This window comes from Artemia franciscana, chromosome 4 (genome assembly GCF_032884065.1).
Source record: "Artemia franciscana chromosome 4, ASM3288406v1, whole genome shotgun sequence".
Lineage (NCBI taxonomy): Eukaryota > Metazoa > Arthropoda > Branchiopoda > Anostraca > Artemiidae > Artemia > Artemia franciscana.
In genome coordinates this window covers 37,550,629-37,567,042 of record NC_088866.1, presented here as the reverse complement: position 1 = coordinate 37,567,042, position 16,414 = coordinate 37,550,629, and the positions used below count along the sequence as shown (strand labels likewise).

At 36.6% G+C, this 16,414-nt stretch overlaps 1 protein-coding gene across 1 annotated transcript in view; it reads left to right on the top strand.

Annotated features, from left to right (window-relative positions):
- Nucleotides 1-12,728: 12,728 nt before the first annotated feature.
- The window catches only part of LOC136025759 (uncharacterized), a 29,120-nt gene continuing 25,434 nt past the window's right edge, over nucleotides 12,729-16,414 (top strand). Inside the window, exon 1 of the mRNA XM_065701746.1 lies at nucleotides 12,729-12,963. Within this exon, the coding sequence (XP_065557818.1) occupies nucleotides 12,829-12,963 (135 nt within the window). The 5' untranslated portion in view covers nucleotides 12,729-12,828. The remainder of the gene's footprint in view (nucleotides 12,964-16,414) is intronic.

Below are 16,414 nucleotides of genomic sequence, written 5' to 3'. Positions count from 1 at the left end.
GGGAGAAACATCCACTAAAAGTATTAGAATCTTAATGAAAATCACACCATCATATTCAATATATTAGAAAACCCTTATGTAGTGATTTCAAGCTCCTATCTGCAGAACTGTAATTTTTTATTTTTTGCCAAAAGAAACATCACGGATGCGTGTTTATTTATTTATTTTTTTTCGTTGTTGTTTTTTTCCAGGTGTGATCGTACCGACCCAGTTGTCCTGGGATATCGTGAGAGGGCTTATTTGAACGGATATAAAAACAGTTGCCTTTTTTAAGTGACCAAAAAGATTTGAGGGCAACCTGGAACCCTCCCCTGCCCCTTTTTTCCCAAAGTCGTCCGATAAAATTTCGAGATAGCCATTTTACTCAACATAATTGAAAGGCCCAAGAGCTATGCCTTTGGATATAACATTAACCCCCCCCCCGCCGTAGGGGGAAGGTTAAGTCATAGTATTTGCCCATTCTTTACACAAAATATTTGGTATTGCGAATTATGTATACATTTGCAGGTGGAGGGAGGGGGTGCAATTTTTTGCTGGCTGTTATTTCACGGGGGAATTTTGTATGGGCAGGGAAGTTTCCAGGGGGTACACTTGTCAGTGTAAATTATACACTGGGGGAATTTGCCAGAATTCCTATACAAAATTCTTTTTAAATGTCTTGCTTTCTCTTTCCCGTCTCAATTTTACGCACCGAGTTGTTAAGGGTAATTGTCCGAGGTAAATTTTCACCGGGATTGAATTGTCTAGAGGAAATTTCTGTGGTGAGGGGTATTTTTCCGTGGAGGTGAGGCCAGATTTCTGGGCATTACTTAAAAACGATCAGAAATTAAATTGAAAAAAAAAAAGTTTTTTCAACTGAAAGTAAGGAACAACATTAAAACTTAAAACGAACATAAATTATTATGTGTATGAAGAGGATTGCCCCCTCCTCAAAATCTTGCTCTGTATGCAAAACTTAGAATTTTGCCCCAATTCTTTAAGAACGTATCCTGAAACACAGAAGAAACTAAGTCACAAGTCTTCAGTAGCAGCTTCATAACGGAGAATAGTAGCTTCTCAGTGAATTCTGAAAGTTGGTAAGAGCTTCATGGTCAAACATCTTGTCTAGCATATTCTTTTTGTCAGGATTGTCACGGGTTTTGCTACTTTAGGCACTTCCAGGTAAGCTAGGACGATGAAATTTGTCGGGCGTATCAGCGACCGGACCAGATTAAATTAGAAATAGTCGTTTTCCCGATTTGACCATCTGGAGGGGAGTGGGGGGCCGTTAATTTGGAAAAAATAGAAAAATTGAAGTATTTTTAACTTACGAACGGTTGATCAGGTTGGGAAGGCTATCATGTCTCAAAGCTGTTATTTTAAATCCCGACCGGGTCTGGTGACATTGGGGGGAGTTGGGAGGGGGAACCCTAAAATCTTGGAAAACACTTAGAGTGGAGGGATTGGGATGAAACTTGATGGGAAAAATAAGCACAAGTCCAGGATACATGATTGACATAACCGGAACGGGTCCGCTCAATGAAATTTGATATTTAGAAGGATATCGTGTCTTAGAGCTCTTATTTTAAATCCTGACCGGATCTGGTGACATTGGGGGGACTTGGGAGGGGGAAACCTAAAACTTGGTAAACACTTAGAGTAATAGCAATAGCTATTTCCTAGTAATAGCACTAATAGCAATCAGTGGAAGTCTCGGGGTTTTCCAAATTTTGGGCGTCTAACGACCGTCATACATACTTAATCAAATGTGAACACATAATGCTCTCGAGGAGAGGAGGCGATATTTTGAAATGACGCAACTCTGACTAAAAGCGAACTTTAGGCAAATTATACAAAAAATATAAAACATAATAAGAAAATCTAGAAAATCAAGGGAGTTTCTTAATTCAGAGAGACACTTTTCAATCTTGATTTGGGTGCAGTTTTCAATTACATTTTCACTAAGGAATCAGAAAAAAGAAGCCTACGAATCTCTAAAGCTAAAAAAAGAAGATAGAGAAAACTCTTAACAGGTTTCAGGTCGAGCCACTTTTTCTCTTCTACCCCCCCCCCCCCAACCCTTTCGACAGCCCTATTATCGTGCAATTAGTTGATCATTGCAGCCTCATTAAAGAACAGATTTACACGCTCCCCGAATCACATGGTTGTAAATTATTTTGTTAATGTCTCGTAATTTAATGCAGACAATGAATGGCCTAATTCATTATTCCCTATGACACGCGGCTACTCTGAGATGATTCATTTTGTTCGAACTTGCCACCCTTATCGTCTTTTCACTAATTGAATACATGTCCTGCAACTGAGATATGAAACTTTCAGATGAATGATTTTGAGGGGGAATTGAACACGGACTTAATTCTAGTTGGCTGAGTTATCTATTCATTGGCTTGATTTTTTTTTTTTTTTTTTTTTTTTTTTTTAGATAAAACACCTGGACTGCACTAGCCCCCCCTCTGACGTTTAATTGAGTTTATAGAAAAACTAAATTCGAAGAGTGTTTTGAAGTTAACGAGTAGTATATTTAAAGAAAATATACTGACTAAAGCTTAATTATAAAACACTAGCTATTTAATCTTCCATTATGTACACATAAACACAAATGATTGCACTACTATATCAAAATGGCCCACAAAGGAATTTAATGTTGCTAAAAATCATATTCTATTACTGAAAGATTATTTTTATTTTCAAAATATAATTTAAAAAATCAACTTCACTGGATCTTTGCAGAATTGATTTTTTGTAGTTTTTTATGGCACTTGGTAATAACCAAGTGACATATAGCAATCGCAAATTCTGTCGGTCTGTCTGTTTGTCTGTCGGTCCCGGTTTTGCTACTTTAGGCACTTGCAGGTAAGCTAGGACGATGAAATTTGGCAGGCGTATCAGGGACCGAACCAGACTAAATTAGAAGTAGTCTTTTTCCTGATTTGACCATCTGGGGGGGCCGTTAATTCGGAAAAAATAAAAAAAATAAAGTATTTTAACTTACGAACGGTTTATCAGATCTTAATGAAATTTGATGTTTGGAAGGATACCGTGTCTCAGAGCTGTTATTTCAAATCCCGACCGGATCTGGTGACATTGGGGGGGGATTTGGGAGGGGGATACCTAAAATCTTGGAAAACACTTAGAGTGGAGGGATCGGGATGAAACTTGGTGGGAAAAATAAGCACAAGTCCTAGATACATGACTGACATAACTGGAACGGATCTGCTCTCTCTGGGGTAATTGGGGGGGGGGGGGGGCTAATTCTGAAAACTTTGAAAAAATGAGGTAAATTTAACTTACGAACGGGTGATCGGATCTCAATGAAATTTGATATTTAGAAGGATATCGTGTCTCAAAGCTCTTATTTTAAATCTCGACCGGATTTGGTGACATTGGGGGGATTCTAGGGTGGGGAAACCTAAAATCATGGAAAACGCTTAGATTGGAGGGATCGGGATGAAAATTTGTGGGAAAAATAAGCAGAAGTTTTAGATACGTGATTTACATAATTGGAACGGATTCGCTCTATTGGTGGGGGGGGGGGGCTAATTCTGAAAAATAAAAAAAATGACGAATTTTTAACTTACGGAGGAGTGATCGGATCTTCATGAAACTTCACATTTAGAAGGACCTCATAACTCAGATCTCTTATTTTAAATCTCAAACGATCAAGCGTAATTGGTGAGGGGGGGGGGCAGTTGGGGGGACCGGAAATCGTAGAAAATACTTAAAGCGGTGAGATCCGGATGAAACTGGATGGGAAGAATAGAAACCTGTTTAAGATGCCTGACTGACATAAACGGACTGAATCTGCTCTTTTTGGTGGAGTTGGGGGGGGGGTAATTTTGAAAATTGAGGTATTTGTAACTTACGAAAGGGTGACCATATCTTAATGAAATTTGATATTTAGAGGGATCTTGTGCTTTAAAGCTCTAATTTTAAATTCCGACCAGATCGTTTGACATTGGGGGGACTTGAAGGGGGAAACGGAAATTCTTGGAAAACGTGAAAATTGGGGTATTTTTATCTTACGAATAGGTGATCGGATCTTAACGAAATTAGATATTTAGAAGGAATTCATGTCTCAAAGTTCATATTTCAAATCCCGACCAGATCTTTTGACATTGGGGGGGGAGTTGGAGGGGAAAATCTTGGAAAACACTTGGAGTGGAGGAATCGGGATGAAGCTTGGTGGATAAAATAAGCAAATGTCCTTGATACGTGATTGACAGAATCGTACTGGATTCGCTCTCTTTGGGGAGTTGGGGGGAGGTGTTCAGTGATTTGGCGAGTTTGGTGCTTCTGGACATGCTAGGACGATGAAAATTGGTAGGAATGTCAGGGAGCTGCACAATTTGACTTGATAAAGTCGTTTTCCCAGATTCGACCATCTGGAGGGCTAAAGGGAGAGGAAAAATTAGAAAAAAATAGGTATTTGTAACTTACGAGTGGGTGATCGGATCTTAATGAATTTTGATATTTAGAAGGACGTCGTGACTCAGAGCTCTTATTTTAAATCCTGACCGGCATTAAGCCTCTTTTTACCTTTTTAAATCAATCTATTGATTCATAGAATTTTGTTAGAGCTCATACCATATGATCTCTTGGCTCTTAGCTCTTCTTGCCTCGTCACAAGTGCCATATGAGCTCTTAGCTCTTGTTTTAGAAAACAGCTCCACAATTTTGCTGGTAAAATGAAATCCTGGTATTTTCTGGACTAAAAAAAAGATCTAGATAGTTTATGCGTCTGAAAAAATTCATTACTACCGCGGTATCCCCCTACTGTCTGTTCCTGGAAAGTTGTTTGCGATGCTACTGCTGAAACCTGCAACAAGTTCCTACATACTTTGTGGCGCCCTCAACAAGCCAGATTCATGCCAGGAAGATCGACCACTGAGTAGATTTACACGGTTAGACAGATCGTTGAGAAGACAGTGGAATTCAACAAAAAAGCCTGCATAGCTTTCATTGACTTTCGTTCATTGACTTACTCCTGGTTAACTCCTGGTAGAGTCCTGGTTGAACTTCACTGAGGCAAGGATGCTGGGATTGTTTTGAAAAACTTGTTGCTTTAGTTTTATTGATTTGATCCTCTTGTAAGTTGTTTCATCTTATATATTTTTGTATCGCTGAGGACGGCCCTTGGACATAGGGCCAAAATATTCATTCTAATTTGTTTCACACTGTCTTGAGAAATTCCCTATTGTTCTTCTTGTTTTTGGTGTTTGTGATGGAAAGGCAGTGTGGTCTTTGTCGCTATTTACTACCAAGGTAAGTGAAACTACCCATCTGATTCATCTTTTTGTTACCCAACGTCACCTTTTCATCTTCATTTATTCCTAGCCTTAGTGACTTAGTCTTCTTAGCATTAATTTCCAGACCTATTCAAGCACCCTATATATATCAAGTTTCACTAAGATCCGATCCGATCCGGATCGGTGATCCGAGAACTAGATCTGATCCGAGAACTAGTGCTATTACTATTAATACTCCTTGTAGTAATGCTAATACTACTATGACTACTATTATAATTATTCCTAAGGGTATGGAGGTGACAATTTTAGGGAATTCAGAGGGAGGAAGGTGAATTGAAGCACAACACGCCGTCTGTCTGCAGGCTGCCCAAGGGGCGTTAGTTTGTCTTAGGTTATCTTAGGACCAGTTTGGTGCATGAAGTTGAGACTTATAATGCTTGCTGTGGGGTATGTTGAACTAACCGAAAGACAATATTTGCATCCTATTGCTACTGCTCCTATTCATATCACTACTGCTGCTGCTATTATTACTACTTCCACTACTATTATTGCCAATAAAGCTAAGGCTGCTACTATTAATTCTACCGCTACTACTACTACTGCTACCACTATTACTGCTGGTACTGCTGCTACTACTGCTACTAAAGCTAGGTGTATTGAGGCGAAAAAACTGAGGAATAACAAAACTTTATTAAACTCAAACAGAACACACTATATGCACACAGGTTGTCAAGAGGACGCATCAGCAATGCTTCAAGAACGGTTGATGATATTAAGTTGAAGCTTTCAGCGTGTTTCGAAGAGGATGATGAAGATACCAAAGGTGCTACGCGCATACTAGTGCTACCGCTGCTACTATAACTTCTACTACTATGCAAGGCTAAGGGTATTAAGGTGAAGTTTTCAAGGAATGTTTAGGCGGATGTTGAACTAAATTAAAACAAAAAATAAGTATGTAGATTTTCGAAAAAGTAATAAAGCAACACCTCAAGAACGGCTTGCATTATTAATTTGACCTGTGAGGGTAAGATGTGACGCATTTTGAACTGGCCCGAAGGCAGTATGTATATATTATTAATGCTACCACTACAATTACTGTAACTAATGACGCTAATGTTAATAAGGTGAAACTTTTAGGAACCATTTAGGGGGATTTTTAATTACCGCTGCTAATATTTGATAGGCAACCCTTGTGTTTGTGAAGATTCCTTTATCTCTGTACTACAGAATTAATTCTAACACATCTGTATATTTTTTAAAAGAAATATGTCGGTCTTGAATTATTTTTTTCATATCTCGGAGTTCGCGAAACAAGTGAACCGCTAGTAAATCATCGCAATGTTTTTCACAAATTTCGAGGAATTCGCTTTAAAATATTCATCATTCGTGCCATCTTGATATAATTCTTGTGTATGAAGCAAAATTTTGGATTCAATTTGCCTATCCTTACCTCCAACTGCACCTTCTACTTTATTCTAATAGAAAATAATCCAAAAATAACAAAATGGTTATAACCATTCGATTTCTTATTTGAAGTTTAGTGGCCCTAAAATTTCAGCCCCTTTAATTTCTATTCGTGTTGAGTTTCATTTATTCTTTAATTTCTGATCATTTTGAGTCTGAATTATTTCAGTAATTTATTTCTACTGGTCTTTAGTTTAATATGACTCATTAGTTTTCTTTGAAAAACTTTTTTTCGGGAAGTTTTTTAATTAATTTCTAAAGTTCGTTATTGGTAAGTATAACGAATATTTCTCCAGTTTTAAGTGTGTTTTGCGTAAGAATTAGAATATTCGATTCTTACTTATTAATTCTAATTATTTTCTTTTGATTTATTTCACCACCCCTTTTATTATTCCCTGAAAGTTTCAACAAAATGATCTTATACATTCCTGGGATGTTTCAGATACGTCCTTCTGACAGATATGTTTTTGATTGATTTGCATAGTATCTTTCGACGGAATATTCTGATCCATAGCCACTCAGAAGACTTTAAGGATATACTAATTTGATAAGCTGGACGCACATAGTGTCTTTTTATTTATTTTAACAACCCCCTCAACATTCCTTGAAGGTTCAATCCTTGTTAAGCTTACCCTAAAAGCTTCAACTTATTGCCGTAAAAGTTCCTGAGATATTGCTGATGGTATGTTAGAATTGGCTCAACATCCCTCTAAACATTCCCCGAAAGCAGTCGCAAGTAGATACAGTAGCAGTTGTCAGCAGTTACAGTCAGAGTTGCAAGTTGTTACAGTCAGAAATAGTCACGATCATAGTCGCAACCAGCTGCATTTGCAGCCATAGTAGTATTGGCCCTAAAAGTTTCAAGTTAATCCCCGTACCTTTTCCTAAGATATTGTAGATACACCTTTATGATAACTTGGATGCAGATAGTGTATTTTAATTTTCTTCAGCATCCTCCACAACATTCCCTGAATTTTTAACTTAATACCCTTAGTCTTTTTAGACGCACATATTATCAAACATTTTTCCCTTTTCCAATCATAAATCTTGTATGTTAGAATGGGTAATTAAAATCCTTGCCCTGGGGGATGTGGGGACTTGGGATCTCCGGAGGCATGGCTATTAGACCTTGTCACTATTTTGAATAAAATGGCCTTTTAAGATTCAAATCACTGTAAAAGGGGTAAATAAACGGCCAAGAGGAGGGGATGGCCATGCATTTCCTTTTTAAATTTCCTCTTAGCATGATTTTAAAGTTTCTCTTAACCATTTCTTGAATACTGCAACTGTGTCCTTTTCACAGTCCTCCTGTGAAACTGTGTTTCACTAATCTTATTCCTGCAGCCATTTTTCTTGATGTAAAGAAAGCTTTTGACAGCCTTACACATAAGATTCTCATTGGTAAACTTTGTCATTTTGGTGTCCGTGGGGAAGCATTGTCTTGGTTCTCATCATACCTAACTGACAGATCTATCGCCACAGAAGTTACAGACGAAAAAGTTCCAATTGAATACGGAGTACCCCAAGGTTCTATTCTTGGGCCAACCCTCTTCCTCATATATGTGAACGATCTCTACCGACTTTTTAACACCCCAATTAACAATGTTTGCTGTGGATTGTGTCACAAATCTTACTCTCTGAGTACGTTGGTGTTCACACCTGATAGTCGAGAAGAATTAATAGCATTTGCAGATGACACTACTTTAGGTGCTGCAGCTCCGGACGAATCATCTCTTATTCTAAAGCTTCAAGCAATGACTGAGAAAATACTCTTTTGTTTTGACATAAATCAACTAACTTTTAATGTAAAAAAGTCCTACCTTCTTATTTTTTCTCGTAAAGGTGTGAGCTGCCCCACAATTACTGAGCTTCATACACCAAGAGGCTCCATAAGTCATCCCCCGGATCGATATGTGCGATTCCTGGGAGTTCTTTTGGATGAAAATTTATCATTTAAGTGGTATGTTCAAATAATAAGAGTGAAAATTTCCCGTGGACTTGGGATCATCCGAAAATTAAAGCGTTTATTTCCTTTCCCTATCCTCCGTCTTTTATACTTTTCTCTGATTTACCCTTATATATGTTACTGTTCGTCTGTGTGGATGTCCACATTTCCCTCGGTACTTGCTCCTATTCACAATCTTTATGAGAAAGCGGCAAAAATTCTCCAGTCGGCTACACACACTCCTCTTGACCTCCTCAAAATTAAAGATATTTATGTTTTATCTCTATCTTCGTTGGCATATCAATATTTCCAGGGACATCTCCCATGTTGTTTTTCGGGACTGTTTAAACTAGTAGGGGAAGTAAATTTATATATCGTTCATAACCGGGAGGATGTGATGATTCCAGCTAGTCCCTCGGTTCGTTCAGATTTCGGCCTGGCTGTGACTGTGGGACGTGCTTGGAACTTGGTTCCCGCTGAGATCCGGCAGTCACGAACACTTGGCTCCTTTAAGAGACAGATGAAAAGTTTCTTATTAAAGGCTTCTTATTAGATGTTTCTTATGGTTTATTTATTATTATATTTTCCTTTTTTTGGGTTGTTGTTTTGTTGGTGTTGTATCCTCGATGACGCGAGAATTTTAATTTGTATTTTATTATCGGGTGATGTGAGGGTCGCTGTTTCGTGGGGACTGCCGGTGAGTTGGTTTCTTTTCCCTACATATTTATATCTAGATGTTGTTTAGTATGTTTATGACAGGTTTTTATGGTTCTTTATTTATTGTATGCCGTTTCCCAAATAACGGGCCATTGAGCCCTTTGGGATATTGTATTTGTTATTGTTATTTTATGAAAATAAATAGAACTTGAACTTGAATATATAAACAATGGGCAATCTTTATAATCTAGAATACTTGTCGGAGGGGCTAAGGGGCTTTTCGCCTTTCCTGGAGACATAGTCATTTGACTTTTACTATTTTTAACAAGATAGCTATTCGAAAATTTTGATGATATGTCTTTGGGGGGGATTGCAGCTAAATGGGCATCCCTGGCATCCCTGTCAGGTACACGTGCCCTGGAAGCAAAGCGATTTGACGTTTTGTCTAGTTTGAACAAGGTAACAATTAAAAAAATTTCATTATTATTTAGGAAGGCAAGGAGGAGAGGAGAGCAGGTTTCCCACCAATCACTTTTTAACATACCTTGAAAGTTACAACTTAATACTTTAAGGCATAACTCAAGAATAACTGAGTATATTAATTTGGAAATTTCGCAAAATGATATGAGAGATGATCAATTGACCTTAAAGTCAATATTTGCACGCACTACTAATATAACTACCGCCACTACTACTGCTGTCACTATTACCTCTAAAACTACTGCTTCTGTTGCAAGTACTACGAAGGCCGAGGATACTGAGATGAAAATCTGACGAAATGTTGAGGAACTTTCCCAAAAATTTCCATCTCTAACCTAAATCCAAACTATTCCCTCTTATCAACGACAAATTCTTCAAATCCTCTGTATTCAACCCAAATTTAAAATAAACCTCTCCCCCAACAGTCTTTAGCTTGGAAAAAACCCTCAAAGACATAGATTGGTCCTTATGAGCTTGCCATTCTTGGATTTCTTGGTCATCTAGGATTCGCTGGAGTTTCTTCTATACTGACACGCTTTCATACATTGAGCTTTTCCTTCATTCCACATCTCTGAAAGGCCACAAAGATCCAATATTTTCTTGACCTGATTTGGCTGCGAATTATGTCTGCTGTCCTACAAGCTCTCTATATAAGCTGCCTTAAGAAGCCGAACTCTAGGTAGTCTCATTATTTTCTCCCAGAATATCACCATTCTAACCAATCTAACACAACTTAAGGTAAAAAGCTTAAATCTCCTTTCAGTACGACTGAACTAAATGAATCCTTGAAGCCTAAGATTCTTTTAAAATATATTAATCCGTTTATGAGGGCTGCCTCCTTCTCAATCCCTCGCTCTTTTTGCTAAGGTTATTACTTTGCGTCCCAATTCCTTAGGAACAACACCTGAAATATAAGGGCGGCTCAATTGGAATTAGATGGGTTGAAGACAGAGCAGCTCCCCTTATTTAGAGAATAATTACTTTTTTTGTGATTGAATTCTGCTCTTCACCTTCAATTGAAAAAAAAAGTTTACTATTCAATTTTGTGCTATAATTAAACAAAAAAACTATTTTTTTTAGATGAAAGTAAGGAGCGACATTAAAACTTAAAACGAACAGAAATTACTCCGTATATGAAAGGGGCTTTTCGTCCTCAACGCCTCACTCTTTACGCTAAAGTTTGACCCTTTCTCTTAACTCGACTTCTTAAAAATTTAAAAAACTTTAGCGTAAAGAGCGAGGCGTTGAGGACGAAAAGCCCCTTTCATATACGGAGTAATTTCTGTTCGTTTTAAGTTTTAATGTCGCTCCTTACTTTCATTTAAAAAAAAACTTCTTTTTTTTTGTTTAATTTCTGGACGTTTTTAAATTAATGCATTTTTTGATCTTGGCTCTCCGCGCATAAATAATTAAAACGAAATTTGCATATTAATTTTTTTGGGCTAAATGGGTTTTCCATAGTTATAATTGGAAGATTTTGAGAAAAAAGGAGCGAGAGAGGAGGCCTAGTTGCCTTCCAATTTTTTGATTACATAAAAAGGCAACTATAACTTTAAGTTTTTTACTAACATTTTCATAAGTAAAAAATATACGTAACTTACGAATTAACTTACGTAGCGAACTTCTATATTCGTATGTTTTATTGCGTATATGAGGGGGATCACCCCTCGTCGATACCTCGCTCTTTACACTAAAGCTTAAATTTTGTCCCAATTCCTTAAGAATAACCCCTTAATCACAAAGGCCGTAGAATAAATAGTTGAAATTACTGGAAATAATTTACCGTAAAGAGCGAGGTATTACGGAGGTAAACCCCTCATATGCGCAATAATTTCTGTTCGTTTTAAGTAATAATGCTGCTCCTCACTTTCAGTAGAAAAAACTTTTCATATTTATTTTTTCATTGTTTTTTTAAATAATGCTAGAAAATCCTGCGCCCCCTCCACTGAAAGTCTCTTCCCCCATGAGAAGTTCCTCCATGGGAAGATCCTCCCACGTAAACCCCCCCTCAACTCTCCCCCCAAACCAAAAAAATCCTCCTGGAAACGTCTGTACACATCCCAGTGACCTGTAAACACAGGTCAAAGTTTGTAACTTGCAGCCCCTCCCACGGGGACCGCGGGGGAGTAAGTCGTCCCCAAAGACATAGTTATTAGGTTTTTCGACTATGTTGAATGGCTATCTCAGAATTTTGATCCGGTGACTTTGGAAAAAAATGAGTGTGGCAGGGGGCCTAAGTGCCCTCCAATTCTTTTGGTCACTTAAAAAGGGAACTAGAACTTTTAATTTCCGCTAGAATTGGCCCTTTGTGACATTCTAGGACCACTAAGTAGATACGATCACCCTTGGGAAAAAAAACAACAAATAAACACGAATCCGTGATTTGTCTTCTGGCAAAAAATGCAAAATTCCACATTTTTGTCGATAAGGGCTTGAAACTTCTACAATGAGGTTCTCTGATACGCTGAATCTGATGGTGTGATTTTCGTTAAGATCGTGTGACTTTTAGGGGGTATTTTCCCCTATTTTCTAAAATTAGGCAAATTTTCTCAGGCTCGTAACTTTTGACGGGTAAGACTAATCTTGATGAAATTTATATATTTAAAATCAGCATTAAAATGCAATTCTTTTGATGTAACTATTGGCATCAAAATTCCATTTTTTGAGTTTTGGTTACTATTGATCCGGGTCGCTCCTTACTACAGTTCGTTACCACGAACTGTTTGATAAGCGTATTTAATATGGTAAATTCGAAATAAGCTCGTTTAAGCGATTCCTACACTTGTTCACCGGAACCCTCTAACTATCTTCGCAGTTTTGGTAGAATGTTTTGGAGCACGGTTTTAAGAATTTCAAGAAATTCTGGTAGAAATTTGTAGGAACTCCTTATCGGAGACACTGGCGAGTGAATCTGTGCGATTTATTTGAAGAAACAGAAGAAAAAGTCAAATTTTTCTTGTATGAAGTGAAGAGTCAATTCTGTATAGCCTACTCCATCATCCCTCTCTGACAACAACGAATTTCTCTTGGGCTACAATGAATGAAGAAGACAAGAAGAAAATAAAACGAAATCTTGTTGCCTTGGAAAAGAAGTTAAAGCTAGACGATCAGTTTCAAAGGCTGTCAGTTCAGAAGAGGATGTTCAGTCAGGAAATGATGGATGATATCATGGTAGGCTAAGCCTATGCATTTAGGATTTTATTCTTGTTGTGTGCATAGAACCCATTCGAAATATTCTAATATCAGAATAAGGTAAAATTCTACTTTAGTGACTTATGGCTATCTCAGAAAGGGGTTAGGTTAGGAAAATGAAACTTTCAGTGATGTGTATAAAGGCTAACACAGTCATTTGTTTTTTTCAGTAAAGTGCAAATGGTAAATGTTTGTTTCATCACAAGCTGTCTAAAGTGGGTATTACTGCATATAACAAGATTCTGTTGATTGCATGTTGTTTTTTTGTCATTATTAGAGAAGTGCATCCATTTTTTAGCTTTCTAAAATCCCCCTCCAGCTACACTAAAAATGCATAAAGTTGGCTGGCTTACAGGTAACATTACTTAAAGAGCAAAGTATATTAATCCATGCAAGGCCTGTATTCTATATTTATTCAACAAAGCCATAAAACTGAAAAAAAACAACCTCAAACATGTTTTATTGAATAGATATAGAATACAGACCTTGCCCTGCTGCCTATAGGGCTCATTGACTAATATGCTTTGCTATTCAGGTAATGTTACCTATAAGGTGCTTTGCAAACATAGGCCTAGTTTCCTCTTTAGACAGCTTGTGACAAAACTAAACATTTACTGTGCAAATTCTGTTCTGGTCTTCAGAAGACATGGGGGTTATCAGCACTGCTCATGTTTATTTTTGCTTTTTTTGAGTTTGGCTTGGCTATTTGTTCTAGCCTAATTTCTATTTGTGTAGGTTTCATATATTTATTGATGGCTATTTGTAGTATTTTCATGTTTGAAAGATTATTTGACTTTATTTCTGGTCATTCTTGGTTTAATGGAGCTCTTTACTTATCTTTCAATTTCTTTTTTGTGCCTAAGCTTTTTTAAATTAATTTCTGTTCATTTTTGATTGGTATAGTATTTTTCATAGAAAGCAAATATTTTATATCTTACTAATTTTTTCTATAACAATCCCCAGTTTGGCTTGCTGTTTGTATGTTAGAGAAACTTTTTCACTAATGTTTAATCCTGACCCAAATAATATTGCTTAATTTAATTTTGTATTGGATTCAGCTTAGAAATTATGTCTAATTCTGATCACATAAAGAGGGTAAATTTGTATGAAGAGCTACTTGCATGATGTACCAATGGCAAAGGAGATTTAGTCATAAGAGGTAATAAGAATGTGGAAAAAACTTCCCACCATTGCAGCATTCACTGCAATGGATATGATCTAAACAACTCTCAAAGTCAGGTAAACAGTGTAAATAGCCTTGCATCTCTTAATATTGAAATAAGTTCTGCTGATGAATTAAGCAGATCATTCTACAGTGCAAGATCAACAAATAGTACTCTCCAAGCAAAGTGTTTTCATTAGTTATAGTTTCAATAATGGCAGCATTGAATCTGGAGTATCTAATGACCCAAATAATGACACACATAGCCAGAATAAAAGCAACAAGCAATGGTCTAAAAGTTGTCTTTAGTAATATAGATTGTGAAATGTAAAACTTCCATAAAATTAAATATATACTCTCAACATAAAAAGCAGATGCTTATGCTGTTTACAAAGATAAAACCTAAGTGGACTATAACCCCTTTGGAGATGTTCAGATCCATATTCCTGATCACCAACTTATCTAATGTAGAAGGAAGAGGAATAGCAGCATATGTTTGAAGCTCTCTTAAGGAAGAAGACATTGATATTGATTCAAACTATGAGCCATATGTTAAACAAGCATGTATTTCAGTTCTCTTACCTTTTGAGCTCTTTCATGTAGGTTGCATGTACAGAGGTCCCAGTTCCACCAGCCTTGAGCTGTTCTTTTCTTACTGTTTGTACATCAACTGACAATAAAATAAAGCATCAAGGCAATATGAGTATTGTTGATGACTTCAATCTCCTGAATATTCAGTGGGTCAATTGGTCAGGGCTCCCAGAAAAGAGTTTAATTAAATTATTCCTGGAATGTCTATTCAACCATTCCCTGTATCTGGCAGTTTTGCAGCTAGATATAGAGAAGGTCAAAACCCTTCATTACTTGATCTTCTGCTAGTAAAGGCTCAAAATCTATACTGAGTATTGACCCCCTACCACCATACAGAGCAAGTGATCACACACCCATAGGTTACAGATTAAGATTGTACCCATATAGACTGGAATTTGAAATAACATGTGTATACTGGTCACAGTCTAATTAGTCATGAATTGGCACAATGTCATTGGTCTTTTATTGAATGGATGCATGTAGAAGAGTCGTGGTCAACTATGAAAAAAATATTAATTGGAGCTACTGAAAATCACTCTTCTGTAAATTGGAAAAGGAAACTGAAAACCCTCCCATATATTACAAAAGAAATTAAAAAGGTCTGGAACAGAAAAAAGAAATACTGGAAACTATACATAAAGAATTACAACCAGGAGGATTATTACACAAAATACAAACAGGTACAAATAGCAACAAAGACCACACACCCTTTCCATATCAAACAAACACAACTTAAAAATAATAGTGACATTTTCCAAAGACAGTAGAAATCAATTCAGTGAATATTTTGGCCATATGTCCAAGGACTGTCTTCAGCACAACACCAGAAATATATATATATATATATATATATATATATATATATATATATATATATATATATATATATATATATATATATATATATATATATATATATATATATATATATATATATATATATATATATATATATATATATATATATATATATATATATATATATATATATATATATATATATATGTAAGCTTACATTAAAATGTGAAAATTAAAACTAAAGATGTTTTTAACACTCCCCTCAACATTCCTTGAAAGCCTCACCTGAATTCCCTTTGTCTTTTTGGAAAATAAAGTTCAGACATGCATACCTTTCTTAATAACATACTATATATAAACAATGAACAAATTGCATAACTTACAGCCCTTAACCTGAGGACTCTGGGAAATTTGTCATCCTCAAAAATATAATTACTGAACCTTTCAACAATGCTGAACAAAATAGTTCTTTTCAGATCTTGAATGGATTTGTTTTGGGGAATGATTGGCTTGCGGGTTAGGGGCTGGTTGCCCTCCATCCATTTATGACTATCTTATTCGTCTGCTGAATAAGGAAGAAGAAGACTATTAAAAGGGGTACTAGAAGTTGCAATTTCCAATCAAATGAGCCCCATCCAATCTGAAATTTATGTGACCATCAATTCCATAAAAGCCATTTATGCATAGGGCATAACTTACAACTCTGCCCCTGGGCTCTGGAGGGTTTGGGTCCACCCTGAAGCCATTGTTATATGCTCTTTGGACTATTTTGTACAAAATAGCCATCTCATAATTTCAGTCAGATTTGTTTTGGGAAAAGAGGGTGTCACTTCTGTCTCTTAAAAGAGAACTAGAGCTTTAAATTTTCATTCAAATAAA